This window comes from Nanorana parkeri, unplaced genomic scaffold (genome assembly GCF_000935625.1).
Source record: "Nanorana parkeri isolate BGI_ZX_2015 unplaced genomic scaffold, ASM93562v1 scaffold601, whole genome shotgun sequence".
Classification (NCBI taxonomy): domain Eukaryota; kingdom Metazoa; phylum Chordata; class Amphibia; order Anura; family Dicroglossidae; genus Nanorana; species Nanorana parkeri.
In genome coordinates this window covers 48918-73389 of record NW_017306869.1, presented here as the reverse complement: position 1 = coordinate 73389, position 24472 = coordinate 48918, and the positions used below count along the sequence as shown (strand labels likewise).

Sequence of the window (24472 nt, the reverse complement as noted above, 5' to 3'; positions counted from 1 at the left end):
GTGGTGGGTTGTCATGTCGTGGCCGTGTGCTGCTCCTTATGTTATTAGACAGGGGTGTCTGTGTGTGTATGATACTGAACGAAAAAAAAGCAAACTCTAACCTCTAGTGGTCTGGGAGTGTTTATATCTACAACAAAGGTATGATACACCGATCAGCTATGACATTATGACCACCCGCCTAATATTGAGTAGGCCCCCCCCTTTTGCCGCCAAAAGAGCCAAGCCCTGCTGAGACTTGGATCTCACTAGGCCTCTAAAAGGTATGCTGTGGTATCTAGCACCAATCCGTCATTAGCAGATATGTTGCGAGATGGGACCTCCATGGATGAGACTTGTTTTTCCAGCACCTCCCACAGATAATCGATTGGATTGAGATCTGGAGAATGTGGGGGCCAAAGTACACCTCAAACTCATTGTGTTCCTCAAACCATTCTTAAACCATTTTTGCAGTGTGGCAGTGCACATTATCCTGCTGAAAGGCAGGGGCGTCCCGAGGCTGGGTGACCCCCGGAGCGGTTACCGAGTGTCACCCCGCTGGCGCGCCACTGTGCATGACATCATCGCGCACGCGCGGCACTCTTGTGATACCTACCGGCGGCCATCTTGGTGATGGACGCCGGCAGAGAGGAGGGGACAGTCACCCGGCGGGATAAGGTATGCCCTCTCTCTCCCGATACTGTCGGGCGTTTGGTCCATGACCGAGCGCCCGACTTTTTCAGAGGGCGGTGACACCAAAATGACTGTCAGTCATTTTGGTGTCACCCCTCCAATGGTGTCACCCGGGTGCGGGCAACCCCCTTGTGACGCCACTGTGAAAGGGGCAACTGCCATCGGGGAATAGCATTTCCATGAAGGGGTGTACTTGGTTAGCAACAATGTTTACATGAATGGCAGGACCCAAGTTTTCCCAAAAGCATCACACTGCCCCCGCCAGCTTGACCACCGTTCAGTGGTCATAAATGTTATGGCTAATCAGTGTATATTTATGATTGACTGCCTAACTTCACCTCCTCTGTGTATGCAAGAGACAGCTGGTGGCACCCAAAAGGGAAATTCACTAGACGAACAGGGAAAGACTATTAGATTTCCCCATTTACTGATTGTGAATATTTATAAACCAAATAGGTTATGATGAGCAGCATTTATGTAAGCAATGTTTTAAAGAGTCTTTAACTCCAGTTTGGATGAACTGAATGCAGGTCTTAAACGGAATGCAAGCTGCAGCTTTTAACAACTACTTATGATGCTTTAAGGGCACTTTGATGCTTTAGCAGCACGTTGAGCTTCGATGTATGCCAAAGGTTTGATAGACTTATAGGGAACTCCAATTCATTTCTATTAGTCTTCCAGAACAGAAAAGAACCTTCTTCACCAAGAAATGACTTCTGCAGAACTGGTGAGCAATACACAAGAAGCAAAAAGTAATAATGTAAAGCAAAATATATATGCAACTTAAAAAGACGGGCGGGATCCTGCTATCCTGATGGACACATGGAAATAGTGGTAGCAAGTGTAATTTGGGATTCCCCCAATTCTGTTCCAGGACAGCACATGAGTATAAATGAAAAAAACTTACCAGATTAAGGAGAGAGATAGCTTGGGGGACTCACCTCCTCCAACAGAGCTGACCATAAGTATTACAGATATGGTGGCCCATGCATATCAATATCTAAACCAAAAGATAGAATACAAAGGCCAGAGACCTAAACTACAGGGGACGGTCTACTGTAAGTGGAAAACAAGGCTTGAGTACACAAGAATACATAGGTATGGCTGTATAAGGAATGTGTACTCCAACAGAATGACCAAACTATAATGAGGCCTTACGAACTGAAGAAATATGGTATGTAAGCCCCATAGGCCTGCGCCGCTCAATGTTAAAGGTTAACTACAAAAAAGTATGGTGTCTGCTATTATATACAGCCCCTAGAGTACCGTACACCTGAGAGTGATGTATGTGGTCTATGATTAGTATAGACAATAGTACAGTAGATTTCTAGCCCCACTGTTGAAGAAACTCTTGATAAAGCCAGGGGCATAAACTAAAATTATACTGCAACATGAATGTGCTGAGCAAGTTGTGTGCTGTGGCAGAGATGTTTTCCACACCTCAATATGAGCATAAAGAGATGCCACCAATGAAAGCTTCATCACAGAAGCAGACAGACAGTTACAACTCAAACTACATTATTATATAAGGATTTCCATTAAACTATTAGGGAACAGCCCAGCAAATGTATGGTTATGGAATTAGAAAGCCCAAACTGTAATATAGCTATAAGATAACTATTAAACAATACCTAGCTATACATTCATCCTGGAAGTCATTACGAATACTGAGCCCCGAAAACTACAACACAATGTTTTTCATGAAGCCCCTGTAAGTCTTTGCCTGAAGGCCAGTCATGAGAACCACACTGTAGTATAAATTTGCATAAACTACAATAACACATAAGTTACTTTATGGGGTCTAGTCATACATAATTAGCATGGCTCTTCACTCTTTTTGGGTGAATAATAGCAAAAACAAATGTTTTTTCCAGTTAGAATGGAATTCTATAATATTTCAAGTTTGAATGTAGCGTGTTGTAATATTACATCATGGCCACTAGAAGGCGCTGAGGAATATAGGACATAAATACTAATTTCTTACCTTTCTAGCTGTTTCTTTGGAGCAGGTTTGTGCATTTTCAGTACATTTTTAAAATGTATGCTATGTAAACGGGATAGTTAACAAATATGAAGTAGGTGTTATTCCAATTTGGCTACAAATGTGGAATTATACTTTCCAGTGCACTTATCCCTTTATACATGTATTTAAAAGAAGATCTCCAGGTATGTAAAAAGTTAACCCTTGCTGTGGGACTACCCCTGCAGTGCAAGGGTTAACTGCTCATTTTTTCTCTAAGGGCCAGAAAAAAGAACATCAGCAGCTATTACAGCAACTGTTGTCAAAAAATGATCTTCTGACAGCATTCGTAGCCACAAAGTAATATTATACTTTTGTTATTTGCTGTATTTGTTTAATTCATCTTCAGCACAAAGGGATGAGCTTCAATCTGCAAATGAAGTCTCAAAACCGCAAGGTATATGTGGTGCCCAGGTGACCACACGGATGGCGCCGTGCAAAACACTAAATAGTATATAAAAGTATATGTCACTGTCGCTCTGATGAAGGATCCCTGTGCGGACCCGAAACGTTAGCACCGTATGACAGTATGTGACATTGGGTATTGAATAAACATATCAATACTTTAAAAACCCTTCAAGTGTGTGCCGGTGATTTACTTTTATTTAGTTAAAGCAACCTGACAAGTAAACATTTTTTAGTTTGTCATGTTTATCTATGGACTGCATAAAAATAAAGCCATTTTTTGCAAGACCATACCACCAAAAAAAAGCCATTGCCAAAAAAAAGTGATGCATCTATTACTTTATTACTTTGATAACATTACTGCTGAATAAACAGGCCCATAGCAGTAGAAATGACTCCACTGGTCCATAGAGGGTGTACAGATGTGAGAGCTGAAAGAGTTAAACATTGTGAAAAAAAGGCCCTCTTAAGGTGCCCATACACCTTACAATTATCTGCAGATTTTCTGTGGTTAGATGGAAAAAGTGCACCAGATTGGCCCAGGTGGAAATTACTCCATCCACACAGTTAAGTGTAGATGGAGGAATCTGTTGCACCTTTTCCATCTGACCACAGAAAATCTGCAGATAATTGTAAGGTGTATGGCCAGCTTTATCCAGACTTAAGGTGCCTATACACAGCACGATTCTCATACGAGAATCGCGGGAAATCCCGCGATCGTACGAGAATCGTGCAGTGTGAATGAAGGAGTGCAACCGTTTCCACTGTACGGTCGCACGTCTTTTGTCTAAGGAGCATGCTAGAAAACCAGGCAAAAATCTTACGATTTGGTTTGAATGATGCTCGGGAGACGAATGCCGAACGCCCGGTGTGCGCACACTGCCCGTTCAGCATTGTGGTCACCGGAACACCGGAAGCCCGCCCCTCAGGGGGGCGGGCTTGCGATGATTGCAAGTACGATCTGCCTGTCCAAGATGGGCAGATCGTACGTTTTTGTAATTACTTTACAACCATCGCAAGGCTAAGGTCTTGTGTTAAGTGTATGGGCACCTTTAGAGTATTGTAACATGTTAGCCATTAATGAAAAAAGTAATTCCAATTTTTGGATAATCCCACACATTTAAAATGCAAACTATCATTGGCCATAATTGCAATGCTTCATCTAAAGCTTACCATACATGTTACAGTCTGGCCGTAAAATCTTTTTACAACCATTTTAGATTTACCAAATCTATGTCATGTAACATTCTTCATACATTTTCCAATAAACTCATATTCAATGATGCAGGCATTTATACTGCATATGTTGGCAGATCTAAATGATATTGTACAGATTGCAATGTGTGGTGAGTTTAAGGCCCCCTTTGCAGCTACAAATGGGGCTGATCACACTAGTCTCATGAATTCCTCCGTGAGAATCATGCGATCAGTTGTGGGCGAGAGGCAAATGTACAGTACAATGGCAGCTGCCATCACCCGGAGCGGTTCACGATGTGATTACCTGCAGATGACTGCACCTGGATGCAGACTGTTTGCAGTAAACAAAAAAAAAGGAAATACAGGTGTCATCTCCCTGACATTGATGCTGTTCAATATTTCAGCCTTACCGAAAGGCTTCACTTAAGAAAACTAAAGCCAAACCTTTTTAGCTTTAGCCCTCTTTTGGGTCATAGGAGTCCATTTACTAATGGACTCTTGTGGCCCAAAGTCCGCATATAGGAGGCTACTGCCTGCTATTTGTTGACAGTGCAAAGCCACACTGCAGCCGGGAAAGATCCCCACAATATTGTTTGTATCCACCCCACTGCTGATTGACAGCTGGCTCTGCCTCTCTAGAGCCTCCTAGAGCTAGCTGTGCCTGCCCCCTTTCCTGTCTGTTCCTCCAATAAGCGATGGAGGAACAGAGAGAGGGGAGGGAGGAATCCCTGTGGGGACTGGTAGCCGACAGTCACTGCTCTCTGCAAGGAGAAGACAGTGAGCTGAGAGGTCAGCAGTCGCATGATCAGTTTTCGATCTATAGAACTGGCATATGACTCCTGCAGTGTCAAATGCTGGCTCTAAGTATTGGGAAGAGAACTTATTTTATTTGCTCAGACGATGTATAGTCTCATACAGCTCATGGGCAAGATCTGGTGCAGATGTCATTGGTGGACCGTCACAAAAAGAAGGAAGAAGAAGGCAGCCTGTCCTACCAGTTTACAGATTAATTTGTGCCTTGGAGCGCTACCCGTGCATTTCCCTTAACTACTAAAACACACGAGGAAACATAACATGTAAATTAAGTTAAGCTGTTAACCATAAGAACACTAAAAAATACAGGCTGTTAGGACTCTACACAAAACAAAGCAAGTATACATTTAAAGTAGCTGTAAACCCTTTTTGTTTAGAAAACATAATGCCTGTCAGCAGAGCTATAGGAAATGATCCATTTTGCCTTTTTAAAGTACATCTCCATGTTTGCAGCCAAATTGGGATAGCACCTAATTTATACACAAACTGGCACACTCCCATCCAGCCCAGCTCGACTGACTGCGGCCACGCTCACAAGAGGTTGCATAGAGCAGTCTCTGCCTCTACAGCACTGAGCTCAGAGCGGAAGGGGGCATGACCATAGGCATGCTGTGCTTGAGCATGGCATCCTGTATGTCTCAGGGAGGAAGCAGGGACGCAAAATGACCACACTAGTACCAATCTGCTTGTGTGCTTAGTGCGGTCAGGAAGGGCTTCCTTCATAAGGGTACTGGCAGGGTCATCAGGTATTTAGGGAGTCTTGTACTTCTAATCTAAATTAAAGTTACATATATTTCAATTGTGAGGGACAAAAGGAATGTCATCCCTATTTTCATAATTATGGAAAACACTTCTGGCCAAAAACAGCAGAAATGTGAATACAGTCTCGTACACCATGGTACACGATTATCTAATTCAGGTATTTTAAATTGTATAGCAGTTGGGCTTGCTAAAACCACAGATACAGGAGCAGTTTTACCTGCCAATGGATTTGTATTGTTGTTCATTCAGCCCTATGATTTACACAGCCCTGCCAGATAGCACAACCAGCCTGGAGACCTGATTTTCTCTACTGCAGTTAAGAAATACAACTAGGTCTAGCCTCCCCCAGCCTGTGATTGGACAGTGAAAGAAAAGCAGCTGATAAGCTCATCTCTCTGCTCTCCTTGTTCTGCTCTCCTGGCTCTTTGTGGCCCAGTAAAATTGCAAAAAGACTGCACTGCATTAACACATATGTGAAAAGGGGCTTCCAACAAAATGGTCAACTTTTTGCCTTGCTTATGACCAACATGCCGGTACTGTTTGAAAGTAAACTCAACCCCTAGGGCAGGTTTACATCGTTTTCGGGACCAGATCTTGAATGCAGTGCATTGTGTTTTGCCACAATTTTACTGCGATTTTGCCACGTTCCGGAGCTAGGGGTTTTTTTTATGCTTTTTGTTAGCTTAAAATTTGGGCTTTCAGGTGCATTCCAGTGTGTTTGCATGCAATGTCGCTGAGTGCTGGTGATTTATTCTTCTACTTCGTGTCTGCACGGCGCCATCCGTGATTGTCACTGCAAGCACCGTCTTTTATATTGGCCTGGACTGCTGCAAGGTGTGCGGAGTGCTCCCCTATCTATCTACTGCATGCATTTGTATGCGTTTCCATGGGTCCCAGTGCATTCCAGACCAGACAAAATGAGACGAGCAGTATTTTTCTAGTCTGGTCAGGAACGGACTACGCTGTGAACAGAAGCCAGAAATAGCATAGGGATACATTAGGATGCATTTTGGGTCCGGAAACAGTCTGGCTATGATCTGGTTGTGGTGTGAATGGGCCTTTAACGTTTTATTTATTTGTATAATCCTTAAAAGAAACATTAAAAAAAACACCCTTAGACAAACAATACATAAATACACTGCATTTAAAATACATTCAATGGTGCAAAAACATAAATTAAGCACCAGGACTGATGAGTACCTAAGTCAGCGGTAGGTAAACTCTGGCCCTCCAGTTGTAGTGAAATTACAAATCCCATAATGCATCTGCCTCTAGAAGGCATGCAAGTGGCTGTCAAGAGTGCTACAATGCCTAAAGGGATTTGTAGCTGCACCACAGCTGAAGGGCCAAAGTTTGCCTACCCCTGACCTAGCAATATTAAATCCGAAAATAAGGATAGCGCTTTGACCATGCATTTTAAATATGAACACAAAGTTCACCTGATAGGATGTATACACTATATTATACACATTATCCTCCACTCCCACCCCGAGGAAGGGATTTTGGCAGAATGCTATTGCAAAAAAAAAACTGAATTACCATTTGAATACAAAGTCCACTGGTACTGAACACAGAATTTAATGTCAATATCGTCAAGTCAATATTGTTTGCTTGGGTTTTGCCATCATATGTTGTTGATATACAGTGAGTATCACCTAGCCTAAGAATAGAAGGTTCTGAACTTCCCATGAGCAGTGAAGGGGTTGATAAAGATTGGAAAAGCTGAATGGAAATGCAATTTAATTAGTGGAAACCCTGGCTTCTCCCCTCCCTGATGAAGTCCAGACAGCGTGGACTAACCACGTCGGCATGCTTGTGGTCCAGGGTCAGCTCATTCATCTGGTCTCTTAAAGGAAGTGCGTCAGTATTACATTTATATTGAGTTGCAGGACTAACCTGTCAATACAGGTGGAGACCTTGCAGGATGGCCTGAGGAGTTAACAGCCATGGACCAAGGAGTCTAATAAAGAGAGTAATTGAAGAAATGTCCTCCTTCCCCCTCTATACATTTCCACCTATCAATAAACCTTCTACCCAGAGGATGAAGATCTATACTTTCCTAATTAGCAGAAGGAAATGTGGTATTGCCTTGCAGTGAATGATTTCCATACAGCTTTGCTACATTTGGCTGCAGCACATGCTATAACCTGCTGGATCTGGAGACACTACAATGTGTCAATGTCATTAATAGTTATAACATAACAGAAAAGTCCAATCTTGTTACAAAATCTTGGATGAACTTGCAAGACTTGCACCTGTGATGAATATTGACTATATACAAGCCTATTATATATACACAGTACAAGGAATGTATTTATGAGCTGTGTCAAAATAAAGACAAGCAATAGTACAACTGCGAAGTTCAGTTACCCACTACTTAGTGACCCTGGAGTTTGATTCGTACACATTAAGGCCTTTTTCACACCAAGCGCGTTCCAGGAGCAGAGCAGAGCAGTTACAGACGGGAGCAAAACTGCGTCCAATGTATTCCAATGGTATTTTTAGCTCTAGTTCACATCGCAGCATTCCTGAGCATGTAAAAAAACTGCAGCAGGCCCTATTTTACCTGCTCTGGAACGCATGCAAACGCCCTGGAACGCACTGAAAGCCCATTTTAAACTTTAAAATTTTTTTTTTTTTAACCAAAAACGGCCCGGAACGCTTCAAAAAAGCGGCAAAAAACGCGGCACAAACCACTGCAATGCGTGTGCAGAAACTCATGCAGATCTGCTCTGCATTTGGTGTGAACAAGGCCCTAGTGCGTTGCATAGCTTCATAACAAACACTTTTTCTATTGTTTACTATGGATCTATCTCTAATAGTACATATACATTAACATCTCTTATAGTAATACCTATACATTTGATAGATTGGGGGAGAATAGATACTGACAATGCCGTTTTAAAATTAAATATTCGTTTAAAGTTATTTTACTGCTTGAAATGATAAAAGTTTTTTGGTTTTATTTTAACCAAACCATTGGGACTTGAAGTCACACTAAACTCAGGAGGTAAATCTTAAAAATGCATTAAAGTCCCTTAACTATTAACAAAAAATGTATCTTATTTGTGTATCACTCAGTTGTAAATCCTCAAATCATCTCTGAATTCATTCTGACATTGCCCTTCCTTTTGTGATGGATGAAGCACTTCCTGCCTCATTCATCACAGAGCAGATCGGCGAATAGACATTCAGTTTGCTGTGTTAGTGGCGTAACAACCGGGGGGGGGGCGACGGTGTGTGAGCCCCGGGCGCAGGGCTGGGGTGCCAGCCGACCGGGCAGGAAACACGATTCACCTGTGAAGTCTGTCACACAGCAGCGCGCAGGGGAAGGGAAGTGATGACGGAACTTATCCCTGTGCTCAGAACTCCATCAGAGAGTCCGTCCAAGGTGGGTAGATGGTACGAGCTTTCAATAAGCATACGACAATCGCAAGACAAAAGTATTGTGATGGTCGTAAGGTGTATGGGCACCTTTACACTGCTCGCCTCTACAGTACATTGTTTGTGATCTCCGTGGCCCGTACGAGAAGCGCGCCGGTGCTTGCATTTCAACGATTGAAAGGAATTCCAGGCTGTAAAGTCTCTGTACTGGAGGGAGGTGAGTATATTTACATTTATTACACTGACCTCTGTGCCACCAGTCCAGAGATCTTCATGCTGAAAATGTAGGAGATAACATGCTTCCAACTGCTTCCGCTGTGCAGAGGGCCAGAATTAGTGATTTTGCTCATAATGTGGTTGCCTGTAGAAATATGCACTGGGAAAAAAACCATTTGTAGGGGCCAATCAGCAAAATCTTTCAGAGGTCCCAATTAATATTAAAGACGACCTGCAAATAGTGGCCGTCCAAATAGTGGGGTTGATTGGGGGGGCACTAAATTTTGTTCTGCCCCGGGCAACCGTAACTCTGGTTACGCCACTGGTCCCGGGCCCCCCTAACGAGCCAGGGACCCTGAAAACCAAGGTCAGGGAGAGCACCACATTTGCAGGCTGCTACCAGTGATCTGCTGGCTGTAGAGCTGCCCAGATCACTTGTACTTAACAAGCATCACCAGCAGTAGCCATGATCTTGGTATAACCACTTCAGGATGAGGATGTATATAGACATACAGTGGTCCTGAAGTGGTTAAGCAGCATTGGCTACCTGGCTCCTGGGATACGTTTTAAAATAATATAAAACTCACACCTTTTCTTAACAATCACTCCACATCAAGCAAATATACATGGCCAAGCAAATGATTTCTTTACATTTTTGCCCAAGAACTTACAGTCATCATGTTTCCAAACAGCCCCAACTCTCTCAACTTAACTCACCTGAGCTTCCTGTCCAGTACAATAATACAAGGAACAGAGCAGTCTACATCAGCTGTCCATCTACTAGCTTGGAGAAGGGAAGAGGGAGGTGTAAAGAGCAGAAAGCAGGGGAGAGGCTTGCCCTACGGTGATTGCGTGCCCTACAGAGACACACACAGCTTATTAGCACACACAGGGGTTGCTCCATAAGGACCTGCAAGGGAAAGGAGCCACCCTAAAACAAGATATCAGAGTCAGTGCTCAGTTGACCAGCTGGTTCTGCAGGAAGCTAAAACTTTTAATCATCAGAAGGCAGCATTCATTAAAAGTGATTTAATCAGCTTGAAAAGCTTTTGAATTTAATATCACTTTAAGATTATCATACAGTATATCTAATGGGGCATTTTATTGTTCCTGTGCAATAGGATTTCATGGAGGTTCGCACCATAATACTATATTGTTAAGTCGGTGGAGTGCCAAGTTGAGGAACTTTTACTAGATCTATACAAGAATTCTTCATTCTGCATAACTACAGTCAATAGAAAACCAAACAAAAGGGTTTTGTAGTGGTGATCTACACCTATGTAATGGCCTTGTAGGAGGGGTGGAGGCATACTACCGGGGAGAAACCTCACCAATGGCATCTCAAGGAGACATAAGGCGTTAGCTGTTGATTCAAGGCGCTAGTGCCTGTCCATTGGGTAAAGTTAACCTTTAACAGTGATTGTTTCATGCAATTATCTTGGCTCTGTATTTAGCTCCTGGCTTTTTACATCAGCCTGCTCTTTTTCGCAGATGTTTGCATCCAATAGCAGCGTCTGCATGGAAGGAGCTCAGATTTCAACGTGCTCTTCAAGGCAAACCATTTGTGTGGAAAACAACACTGCTGAAATAAGATCCTGCAATAAATATTTAAAGCCACAACAGTCCAATAGCACCATATGTGACGTGCTTTGTTGGTGTTCTCCCAAGCAGCTGATGGCTTTACCTGTCAAAGATCTACAAATTACCCATCGTTTTAAACTTGTACAGCAGCAGAAAAAAAAAAAGAATACCACCCATAGATAGCCTTGTGTCGCAGAATACAGCGGTGTTAGAATGAACGACAGGATGTCTTCAGAAGATCGTCAGAAATAAAACAGGATATGAAACCACCATTGTGGTTAGAGCAGTGTGGCGGTCCGCATCCACAAAAAGGAGTGCAGAGTTTGGACTAGTTAGTAGAATTGAATGAATGACGTGTAAGAGATTTACCAGTACAGCCATCTGCTCGTACGGATAAGACAGCGTGACAAAAACCAAATGCTAATTTGGTTCAGCCGAGCTCCTACATTATGGTTATTATATACAGCAGGCAATTAAGTTAGGGACTGAGATGCCAACAAACACACTATTGAAACATCTACTTGAGCTCTACTCTATGTTTTGTTATTGAGCTGCACTCTATGTTTTGTCATCATAAATCTCTTGGCAACAGTCCTTCAAGCTAGATTGCCTTTCGAGGACCTAAATTCTAACTGACTTGCCCAAACTCAATCCCTTGGCCTTGCTTGTTTCATTCTTATGACCTACTGCAAGATATCCTTAGCATAATGCTGGCTCAAGGTCCCATCACCACTCCCCCGCTGACACCAGCACAGCTTCCCACCTCTGCAAAGTACCATGAGGAGGCCCTACCTACTGCTACTGTCCAAAATGGAATGAACGCTAGTTATCATGTGCTGTAACCAAGAACAATGACATGACTCAAGTAACAAAGGGAGACCCATATAACAATGTACACACTGCTGATCTCCATGAGATGGTTTCATGCAATGCCATCCATGTCAGGGTCATAACAGAAGACCTATCATATGGTGGATACATAGGAAGCCTGGATATCATTGTGTCTCACCATAAATCATGGCCAGGCCAGTCTCATGCAGAAAACGAGCCCGTCGGTGCTTGAAGAGCCATATAGTGAGGATAGTTAGGGTCAGCAGTAGGATAAATGTTAGCAGGCTCACGCTGTCCTGCCTGTGGCTCTCTTCAGCCTCTTTCTCTGTAGCGTTCTCCTCCATGGCGCTGTCCTCAGCATATATCCATGGGATCCAAGGGATCAGCAGATACACGAGGCTGTGCATGGCTGATCACTCCAGTCGTCTTCTGGCTTCTGCCCTGACTCAGTGTCAGCGAGAGCAGATCAAGCCTACGCCGGCTGCTGTCTATTGCTCAGCAGCAGACACAGCACTCATTCTCCTCCTTCCTCCACCTCCTCCTGACGGTGATGAGAATTAGTGGGACCTCCAATGCGCAGAATCCGCTCTGTAAACCTATTGCGATTAATAGAACTGCACTTCCTTACAGAAAGCTGCACTGCACAGCATGAGACCGGCCGGATCAGCCCCTTACCCGCCCATGACAGGCATGACACTTCATTTCTTACTACAGTCACTACCTTCTGATTATAGATCTACAGATCTATTGCTGTTGTTAAAGTGTTTAAGGACTGGACTGTCAGCCGAAAAATTTGGGTCTGAACGTGCGAATTGTGGCCGTCAATGTTAGGGCAGAACGGAGAGTGGCAAGACTGGTACAAGACAACAGAAAGGCAACAGTGCAGTGTCAGATTCCTCGCATCACCTTTCAACATCTCGTGGAGTCACGAGGCGGCCCAACGAAGTCATCTTGTGGCTCTCTCTCTCTCGAAAATGTTGTCATTAAGGATCCATTCACACCAGATGCATTGGCATGACAGCTTGAAATGAATGGATATGAATGGGAGCAGTTCAAACCAGTGCGTTTCATTGATGTGAGCATTGCATTCAAAAAAAGCAGAGCAGACTCTACTTTTGTTCAGCGCAATGCAACACACATCAATGGACTTTCGTTGTGCGAATGTTGTATTGGATGGGAAGGGGGTTTAACACCGCGGATGTCAACTGGTTAAAATTTTGTACGATCTGCCCATCTTGGACAGGTAGACCATACTTGCGATCATCGCAAGCCCGCCCCGCTGAGGGAAGGGGTTGCGGATGATTGTAGTGCTGAGCAGGCAGTGTGCGCTCGCGCACACCAGCCCGTGCGGCATTCGTCTTCCGAGCACGCTACCAACATTTTCGGCAGGTTTTCGAGCATGCTAGGAACACGAAAATTGTGCGACCTTACAGTAGATACGGTCGCACGCTGCCCATACACCTGCCGATTATCATACGATAATCGGCAGGTGTATGGGCACCTTAAAGATGATTGGACAGAGATTCTACAATCAGATTGTAATGTGTATGGTGACCCCAAACCTAATCACTAAAATCTTAAAGCTTTAATCTGTTATTTTAATTTTTAAAGCTGTTTTCAGTCTGCTTAAAGCTGAGTTCCAGGATTTTTATTTTAGATACTGCATTAGCTAAGTAAGATAGCCCAGAGTCAGAAAAACTGCACGGGGTACATGGGTTCATTGAATATAAAGCACAGAGTGCAGTGGTCAGGAGTGTGTATTGCACAGAGTACAGGGGTCATAAATATGCATTATACGGTGTGCAGGGTCAGGAATATGTAATGCACAGAGTTCAGGGGACAAGAGTATGTAAAGCCTAGAGTGCAGGTGTCAGAAGTACATACAGCACAGAGTGCAGGTTTAGGAGTATGCAGCACATAGAGCAAAATAATCTGGAATGCATGATGCACAGAGCGCAGGGGCAGATGTGAGCAATAAACAAACTGCAGAGTTCAGGAATAGGTAATGAAAAGAATGCAAGGGTCAGGATTGTGTAACAAACTGAGCACAAGGGTCAGGAGTGCATATTGAGTATGTAAGTAACAGAGCACAAGGGTAAGGAGTGTGCAACACATAGCGCAGTGGTAAGGAGTGTGTAACGTGCTAGGGTCAGGAGCAAGTAACACACAGAGTGTAGGGGTTAGACCAATTCCTTCCCCAAGCACAACCCACCCTCCCTGAAATGTACATGGCTTTGTGTCTGTTGGTGAGTGCCCCATGTCCCAACACCCTACATCTCAAATTTTTTTCTCCACCAATGCTGAAAAGTCCAATTGTAGTGCTCAGCAGTCCAGCAATTAGGGAGTCCTGTGAATAAAGAGAATCAAAGGCTTTTGCTATCACAAAGCCAACAAGCTTTACCCATATTTTGTGATAAACTGTGCTGGTAGATGGCTTCCAGGCTCTAAGCAAGGTAGAAACTACTGCACACAAACAGTCTAGGGCTTAAAGACGCCTCCTCTTAACCCCCAGGCCCTGGCATGCAGATAATCCAAGTGCGGATGAAGGACCTTACCCTGAACCAACATTGCTGGAGATACTTGCAGAGTGATCTGACGGAAAATGTGGAGCAGATGAGAAGGGAGAATCATCAAGACTACCTCCTTCTCAATTAGGAGATGTACCAGAAACATCTATTAGGGGCGCTGGAGGGAAAGCATAACCCAGATAGAACAACCGGGGTTTAACAAGGGCATCTCTCCTTAAACATGCCTGGCTCAGGTATCTGGAGAAAAATAGAAGGAGACTTGTTGTGAGGGGACATAAAGAGGTCCACCTGAGGGTGATCACACTGAAGACAGATCTGATTGAAGAGCCCTGTGGTAAGGGACCACTCCTTGTCTATGAAGTGCTTAGACAGATGGTCTGCCCTGATTTTGTTGTAGGCCAGAACCTATGATGCCTTGAAATCCTCTAGAATTCTTTCCACCAACTCCAGGATGGGGATCACCTCCCGGAATAGACTCACTGGATATAGGAAACTGCTGTTCGATTGTCCAAGATTCAGGGCAAAGGTCTTCCAATCTTCCCAAGCGCCTCTGAGTTCTGAGATGTTGGAGACTACCCGGCTGAGTCAATATGCCACCTCCCACGTTCCCACAGAGTATCTCGATCAACAGTTTGTTAAACTTCCACAGGGACATCAACGGGCCAAAGGAACGGATAGGAATGTCCATAGATCTTCAGGACATATATCTGCACAGCATCCAATCACCACTGAATATCAAGAAGGATGGAGTGTAAAGATCTCATCTTAAACTTCTCTAATCTGATCTGCTTGATCATTAAATCTATAGAACTGGCCTCCCCTGGAAGCTGGGGAGCGAATTCAGGATCAACGTGCAATGAGCGTGGCGCTTCTTGAATGTTTAGCGATGGTGTCAATTGACTGTTGCCATGACCCAAAGGTCCAAGCAATGCTCCACCCATACCAGTGCAAAGGCTTGCCACCTAGCTCCCACTGCACAGGTCTGAGTGGGCGAAGGGGATGCACAAGTACCAACATCATCACGCTGCTGGGGGTGGAGCCACAACCTAGGAAATTGTGGAGAAGTACACACTAAGAGGCTGGGCAGAAAGGCAGGCACTAGGGAGTACAAAAAAAACAGGAAAAATGCACATGAAAATAGGGGGCAAACAACAACATAAAAGGTTATTCAAAAACTGCCAAAAAGCTTAAGGCGAAGAGAGTATAATAGAATAAGGAAAATGAACAGAGCTGCAACTGTAAAAGTCAGACTTAATTGTCATATAGCAACATGACCCAAAAGATCCACAGCTTTTTTTGCCACAATTAGTAACCTAAGAACTGAGAGAGAAAAAGAGAATGAGGGTACTTTATCCGATGGAAACATTTATAGACATCACAAGTCCTGTGGGTAGTTAGGAGCTACTACCTCAATACCATGTTGGCCTCAGGAAAAAGTGATTAGGTAAGTGATAGTAATGGGGGCAATGAGGGAGATAAGAGTGTAGCAGGTCATAGATCCGAAAGGAGACCACCAGGATGGCAGAGTAGTAATTAATTCATAGGTCACCTCTAAAGATCAACATTATATTGATTGGAGAACTTGTGCTCTTCCAAGTAAAAAAAATAAGAGCATTATATTTATTATTTTATATGCAGCCTGACTGCATTACAATAATGAACCAAGAGGGTTCAATTGGGCTATAAAGGCAATTCAGGTGTACTGCCCAAAAGAAGAGAGGATCTTAACTGGTGACAGGTCACATGATATACAGGTTTGTAGCAGATGGATCCCACCAAAACTTGCTAGTGCAAGAATCCATCTCTTTTTGAATTGGACTGAGAGGCTTCAGCTAAGGATCTGAGGGCCAGGGAGGGAGGTGTAAGTGTTCAATGGGCAGAGAAGTGTGGCTTGTTCAAGAAAGAAACACTGTGTTATGCTACCATGAGGTAAAAGGGACAACATGTTAAGTAGACATGTGCACCAGCAAACAATTTGTTTCCATTTGATTCGGATTTTGCGTTATTTCGTTTTTCGGAATTCGCGTCCGAAAGTCAATTCGTTTCAGATTCGGACGTAATTCGTTAGCGGTAATCTGTACGAAATTTCGTTTTCGTTTCGTTTTTGTTTTTTTCTCAAATGTCACTTTGCTGCAACAAAATTTTGTCCAATAAACAAAATTTCGTCCAGACTACCGCTAACAAATTTCAGAATCGGAAATTCGGGTTTGTTTGCATTCGTTATATCTGTAATTCGGAATTCGGATACATCCGAATCTCAGAATTTCCAAAATTTCGTCCGAATTTCGATTCAGAACGAAACGAATCGCACATGTCTAATGTTAAGTAGATTCCTTGTTGTTTGCTCTATTAAGATCCCCAAGTACCCCCTGTTCTACATGTGCATCAGTAGATGTCGTGGCACCTGGGGTGCCCTCTTACCTGGGGTCCGGTGGGTGCGACGGAGATCGTAGGGTCCTTCTTGGGGTGAATTGGCGCCCGGCGGCGTGCTGCAGGTGTGCACATGAGCGCATGCATGACATGCGTGCGTGCGTGACGTGCGCATGTGGTACTGCCGTGGCTTCTTAGTTGCTTCGGGTGCTGGTCATTGCCGGGGAGGGCCTTGCGAGCACTCCTTCTCTCCCAGCCGTCCCATTGGTTCGCAGGGACCTGTGGCTTCCTGGTTGCCCAGACAACGGGGGCGTCGCTGGCCCCTGCTGGGTTTAAATTCCAGCCAGAGCCAAGACTTGTTGCTGAGTTATTCTGCCATTCCCAAAGCAGCTACAACGCCTCATTTCCTGTTTCCTGCCTCCATTCCCTGCTATTCGGATCTCCTGATTATCGACCCCTTGCTTGTCTCACCGTTTATGATACTCGGTGCCTGCCTCGACCCGGACTGTACTCTGACAACGCATTTTGGATTATCCTTTCTTGTACCTTAGCCCGGACTCCTCTTCTGGGATTGTTCCCTGCTATTGGGTTCCAATCCAGCAAACAGGGGGACTTCGCTCCTTCCCTAACAGTAGATCACAAGGGTAAAACGCTGAATGAGGACTTCCCCAGAAATTCTGAGGTATAACAGGAAACCTTGTTGTGTTAAAGCTTAAAGGAGAACTATGGGGTCAGTGTTTTTCCCCATAGTTCTCCTTAGGGTAACGGGAGGACACAAACTAGCGTCCTCCCGTTACCCTAAGCTCAGTATACCGCGAGCTGTGTATACTGAGACGCTGCAGCCGGAGCGGATCCCGACATCGATGTCGAGATCCGCCCAGCTGCGTGAGTGACAGCTGGCTCTGCCTATCTAGAGGCAGAGCCAGCTGTACCCGCCCCCTCCCCCGTCCGTTCCACCAGTCAGCACTGGCGGATCGGAGTGGGGAGGGGGGAATCTAGCCCCTCCCATGCCACGGCAGAGAGCTGTGACAGGATCGAGAGGTGAGCGAACGCCGGTATGTGTTCGCTCACTTCCCGACCTACTGAGCCGACCTGTGACAGTCTCATTGTCACAGGTCGGCTAGAACTATGAGGTGAGTGGAAATCACTCATCTCATAGTTCTCCTTTAAGTTAAAATTACTACTGTTGCCTATACTGATGAAGATTTTACCAGCCAAGCCCTGCTGAGAAAGAAGTCTCTCCCTGACGATATACAGCACCTTCCTTTAACTATATGGATGCTTTGCAGTCATTCACAGAATAAATGATTCCCAAGCAGCTTGGATTGGTACATTGCAAATACTCAGCATCTAAGGTTTTTTAGCTCACTCAGGCTCACTGATATCCTTGTAATTTGAATATAATTTCTCTCATCTTGGGTACATTTTGTTTGACACAAGACAGCCATGTTACTTGTATGTAAGGAGGATGCAGAAGAATTGTGGCAAAAAGAAAAGAAAAAAACTCAATGGACAACACATATCTGTTTCAAGAACTATAATGTAGAGTTACAAACTCACCTAGATCAAGATTTTTAATCATATATATTTTGTAGAGAGATCGAATACTCTTTTACAAAATATAAAACCAAAATGTGAAGATATTGTCCAGAGGAATCAAACTTATTTTAGTTTTAATAGTAAAATTTGAAAAGGAAACATGAGCATCTGATTTCTGTACCTTGCCCACCTTCTGTTTCCTAGCATATCCAGTTATACTTGTTTATATGGGGTGTTGGTAGGTTTAAAAAAATATACCAACCTTCAGCCTTGTTTATCAGGCATATAGTCTTCCACAAAGACAGTAAAATAAGAAAACCAGGGATAAACTGAAAAGAAAACCAAGAATGCAGAAATTGGATTCAAACTTTTATTTTTTTAAAATATTTACATCCTGTGTACACAAACACTCCAAGAACTGTACTTTTGATATACAGTGTAACAAATGTGCTGCATTTACTGTATATCCTAATACGGAAATGTGCGCAAACCATACCTTGATTTATACAAAACCTGAAAGTGTTTGTGCTACATTTGAAACACTGTTCAACTTTGGCTCAGCATGACATTACCTTTCTAAAGAGCAGTTCTAAGCATAATGAAAAGCCAATGAGTGAACACTTATTTAGCAAAATACTCCTTATTAATGGCATTGTTTAACATCAGGGGTAGGGGGGTGTCAGATCACATAATTACTAACAAAAGGGTCAGGGGTGATCTAGTACACTGCAAGGAGGCAATATGGTCTTTGCATGTACTGTAAGGGTAATTATACATTTTTACTGCAGTGTACCTGAAAAACTGACAGGGGGGCCCTTTATCGGAAAGCCTCTGTGAAAGGGCTCTCAGGCTCCAGTCCCTAAGTGTTTGTTTAGTTGTTACCTGCTTCGTGCTGTTGTCTATGAGACACCCAGATAGCAAGGATAACTTGCTACAAACTTGTGGCAGGGTGAAATTTTTATTTTGTTAACTTGCGGCACATATTCCTGGCAAGTTGTAGACTTGCAGAACACTTGTAGCACAAGTTCTAGTTGACACTTCTTGAATTTGTAGCAAATTTGCTTGGCAAGTCTACAGCAAGAGTCTTGCAGGTCTTAGCAAGAACTCTGCAAGCTCGCTGGTCTGGAGACTTGCAATGCAGACTTGCTGTAATTGTGCAACAAAATTGTGAAGCTTGGCAAGTCTGCAATAGTTTAGCAAGTCATTTTCAAACTTGCAGCTCAATTGCTTGCTATCTGGGCAGTTGCAAGGGTGGCAGCCAGAGCAATGTCCAGCAGGCAAAACCCATCCTCACTATTGTTAGATCTGGTGAAGACCAGGAACTTCTAGGTCTGGAGCTTTGGTGTAAGCCTTCCATCACCTGCTGATTATATGTCTTTCTTTTGACACATTTTCTCCCAAACGCTCTGTGCTTTACAGTATATTTCTGTTCTGCAATAAAACCCGGTTATGAGCCTCAGCTGATTTACCTCTCTTGCTCCTAGCATCACAATATGTGTCTGCACTGCACATGTTGTTTATTGCACTGCTGGAGCCATGGGAACTATTGGAACTCTCTACAGAGAAGCAATGAAGGTCACCTCAATACCTCAGCGCCATTAGAGCACCTTCTGATCCTGAGTCAGTGTGCCTGTAAAACAGGCACCAAGATCCGCCCCATGCCAGCGTAACAAGGATTCTCGTGTAACAGGCCTCAATGACGGCCTAGCAACACCACACCACTGTCCCCACATACACCAATGGTGTCCATACTTATTGGGTTGGTTGTACACCTGCACGGTGTGACATATGAGTTGGTACCTGCCAGGGGACTGTCCCTGACAAAAATATTAATGGTATCCTTACTGTACATGAATTAGTTGATCCAAAGATCTTATTTTTGTCAGTTTCAGGTGTACTGATCTAAACTGGGCAAATAAGCCTTTATGTCCTCAGCTTTATATGACTTTCATGATAGATCTTGTCTTGTAAGGCGAGCTAGCTGCCTTGGGGGACAGGTCGCAGGACAGTTAGCCTAGGGGGCAGAAGGCTAAGGCTGGGTTCACACCATTTTCTGGACCAGATCTGGAGCATGGTGTATTGCGTTTTTGACGTGGTTTTGATGCGTTCTAGTGTGTTCCATTTTTTTTTTCTGGCCGTCAGTATGCTAATAATGCTCACTTCCTTCTGCCTCAAAGCAACTTCACCTTTGTGTGTGAAAAGGTGGGGAGCAGACATGTATCTATCAGGCATGATGTTCTTGTTGGCTACAGCAATCCTCAGAGAATATGCTCGCAGGAGATGTCGTTTTTGAGTGCACCCGCTCCTGAGGCAAAGGGAATCAAAGGGTCAATTTTGGACTTTATATGCAGCCCTGCGTACTCATCCTGAAACGTTTTATGCAATCACTCGTATGTCTATTCCAAGGTAATATTTCTCATATTGTTTGATTTTAGTACCAGAAAAAATGGAAAACGTTTTCCAGTGAAGTCTTTTAATCCTATAGTGTTTTAAGTAAATAGCACTCCATGCTTCTTGTGGCTGTTCTGGTGAAATGATAGTGACAACTCCTGACTCTTGTGTAATGTGCTTTCAACTTTTCATCCCTTTCCCCAAGTGACCTTATGTTTTGGTTGTTATTTTTTTAGCTTTGACTCCCTCCTTCAGTTATTGACACCTGAGCTTGAGCGTCAGGGCACAGCTTACCTCAAAGCAATATCCCCAACGGAACGTCTCATCATTATGCTATGGTAAATTATATGTTGGTACTATGTTGGTGTTATGATGGATGCACCGATACAAATACTAGTACTTGTACTCGCCCAAATGCTCGCGCTGCCTATCCCGCTACAGGAACATTCGATATCAGGGAACCGGGTGGCGAGTCATTACACGCTGCCGGGTTTCCTGATTGGCCAGTAAGCCGGCTCCATGCTCCCTTGTCAACAGGCATCATGCAGCTGGCTTACCTCCAAATCACGAAAAAGGGGGGCGGGTATTGACTGGCCTCCCGGCTTACTAAGATACATTTTCCTGAGTGTCCGTGAAGCTGGCTCCATGCTTCCTCATCACTTGGCCAAAAGCTGGGTTTTTTTCTTTTCAGTCAGTTGCATTCCGTTCCAGTGCGTTTTTGATGTTTTTTGACGCGTTCCAGTGCGTCCAGACCAGACAAAATGAGAAATGCAGTATATTTCTGGTCTGGTCTGGTCTGGTCTGCAACAGACTGCGCTGGTGGGAACAGAGGCCAGAAATAGCATAGGGATACATTGGGATGCATTTTGGGTCCGGATACAATCTGGTCTAGTCAGGCGGTAATCTGGATGTGGTGAGAATGGGCCTATTAACACTATTAACAAAAATGTATCTTATTTGCACATATCTCTCCTGTATATCCTCAAATCATCTCTGAATTGGTGCTGACACTGTCCTTCCTTCTGGAGGGTGGCTACTTTTGTTCCCCATGGTTCCTGTATGTGTGTGTTGTAAAGTAGCCACCACTCCAAGCCCGCTCCTGTGATGGACTATAATCCCGCGTTTAGTATTAGATACTAGAGTGTAGTTGTCGCTGTAAAGCATTAATATGATGCATATACTCTTCATGATTTCCATTTCAGCTTTGGCACAACTGAAGAGAAAACCTGCCACAACAGAGGTTGCAGCTAGGCATGAGGAAGTGGCTAAGTGGCTGCTGACTAGCCATAACGTTTGACATGGTCTGTACAGTCTCTATGCTTTTAACATCTGTGAGTTGTCTGAAGGCGGGATCTGTGAGCAGTGTGAAGCTGTAAGAATACAGTTAATTAGTCTGTGGAAAAGCACTGAAAGAAACCAGTGTTCCTTTCTGACAGCTTCTCTGTCTTCTCTTGTGCTGAACTTGCATGTCAATGAACAGAGTCAGGAAAAGGACCATTTAGGTTTCTGAAGATTGGTCCTAGGCCATTCTTGTTCATGAACTTGCGGAGGAAGCCAGAGACACAATAAGGGGTCCATCTTTTGGAAAACAACATGTAGACATACACAATCCAACAAAAGCTCTATTAACGTGAAATGACCGATGTTAACCTTAAAGAGTACATGTCATATCACTGCAGACATAATCTTCATAAAGGAACACAGGGAAATATAGTAGCTATTTTCTCCCAATTATGCAAAAAAGCCAAGTCTGAAAAGCATAAATGAGAGGTATGTGCCATTTTAATATCACAGTTCTATATGTAAACACCTCACTCAACGTTATCCTATGGCACAGGGTTGGTAAGTCTGGTATGCATGTGAAATGACAGACAAAATGACTTCACTGAAGTTCAAGTTATACTTGAGCAATACTTAGCAATAAAGGAAAGAGGGTTGTCTGTTTTCTGCCTATTTGTGCTTAACAATTCCTCTGGTTAGTTTTACTCTATTTCTGAGTGTGAAGTTTAAGGCTTGTTTAAAGCAAAAACTATTTACTGCTAAAATGCACATAAGGACCTTATTCCTTTACAATATCTATGTCACTAGAGTGGCATGACACTGAAGTTAAATGTGCTGATATTTTACCTTCCTATGATCCTCCTTCCCCCTCAAACTGCAAATGAAATAAAACTGAATTAACATAAAAATAAATGGAAATTATTACAGTAAGATTCCTTCTAAAACCTAGCCAGGTGCTGGAAGCGGTCTCTCCCACTTTTTCTCTATGTGGATGGTGATTCCAACATGGTCGATCGGCCAGTCTGAAGTATGCATGCTGAGGTCTACAGTGATGGATTTTTCCTGTTACATTTTCAATTTATTTACTGTATTTATTTATGTACTCTGCTAGATGTTTTTGAACTGTGCAGTCAGGGGTAGACATGTGCGATTCGTTTTGTTCCGAATTGAAATTCAGACTCATTTTTGGAAATTCGCACATTCGGTTGCCTCCAAATATACGAATTACAAAATAATGAATCTAATGATATTAAGAATAAAATCTGGACGCATCCCAAATTTTCGTCATTAGAAAATGACGAAAATTTGGGATGCGTCCGGATTCTATTCTTAATATCATTGGGTTGTTAAACGTGAAGATTTTAAAAAAACAGCGTGGAGTCCCCTCCCAATTCATACCAGACCCTTTAGGTTTGGTAGAAATTTTAAGAGGAACCCCAAAAAAGAATGGGGTCCCCCCTAAAATCCCTTACCAGACCCTTAGGCCTGGTTCACACCTGGGCGTTTTACAGTGCATTCCTACGTGCTGTAAAACGCTCAACATGTGAAACCAATGATTGCCTATAGGCATGGTTCCCCCCTGGGCGTAGGAACGCGCTGCAAAACGCCCTACGCCCAAAGAAGTACAGGAGCTTCTTTGGGGCGTATTTGCCGCACGTATCCATTAGGATACAGCCGGATAGCCCTCGGAAACGCGTGTTTGTTGAGAGCAGAGCTGTCATTGATAGTAGCTCTGTTCCCGAATGCTATTCGTGATAAACTCAAGAGTAAAGAAACCCCTTATGTGGATCCTTCTACCGGTAAAAAGAAGGGGGAAAGAATCCCACCCAGATCAAGTTGGAGCAGTGTACATAGGTGAACTAATGGTAACATTCCATTTTCTTAGTGGCTAAAATATAAAAGGTCTCTCGAAATTTTTCGGGTATATAAGGGGCATTTTCTTTAAAGGAGAACTATGGGGTTAAGGCTTTTCCCCATAGTTCTCCTTAGGGTAACGGGAGGACACAAACTAGCGTCCTCCCATCACCCTAAGCTCAGTATACCGCGAGCTACAGCTTCCAACAATGATGTCTGGATCCGCCCAGCTGCGTGACTGACAGCTGGCTCTGCCTATCTAGAGGCAGAGCAAGCTGTACCCGCCCCCTCCCTCGTCCGTTCCGCCAGTCAGCGCTGGCGGATCGGAGCGGGGAGGGGGGAATCCAGCCCCTCACCTGTCACGGCAGAGAGCTGTGACAGGATCGGGAGGTGAGCGAACGCTGGTATGTGTTCGTTCACTTCCCGATCTACTGAGCCGACCTGTGACAGTCTCATTGTCACAGGTTGGCTAGAACTCATAGTTCTCCTTTAAGAAGATGCCAATGTTTCTTAATGATAGAAAATACTATGTGGGAGTAAGTGTAGAATTGAGACTCAAACAAAATGTGTGGAAATGTATTATCCTACACGTTTTTCACAGAAAACAAATGATCACCAATTTTTATCTTTT

General features: G+C 43.7%; 1 protein-coding gene across 5 annotated transcripts in view; it reads right to left on the bottom strand.

The window, feature by feature from the left end:
- SLC9A7 (solute carrier family 9 member A7) overlaps nucleotides 1–23548 on the bottom strand; it is an 80098-nt gene extending 56550 nt beyond the window's left edge. For 4 of the 5 annotated variants that reach the window (XM_018562818.1, XM_018562819.1, XM_018562817.1 and 1 more), the window contains exon 1: nucleotides 12057–12327. In XM_018562818.1, the coding sequence (XP_018418320.1) occupies nucleotides 12057–12285 (229 nt within the window). In that variant the 5' untranslated portion in view covers nucleotides 12286–12327. Of the gene's footprint in view, nucleotides 1–12056; nucleotides 12328–23537 lie in introns of those variants that run through there. The other variant, XM_018562816.1, reaches the window with a different exon arrangement.
- Between the last annotated feature and the right edge of the window lie 924 nt (nucleotides 23549–24472).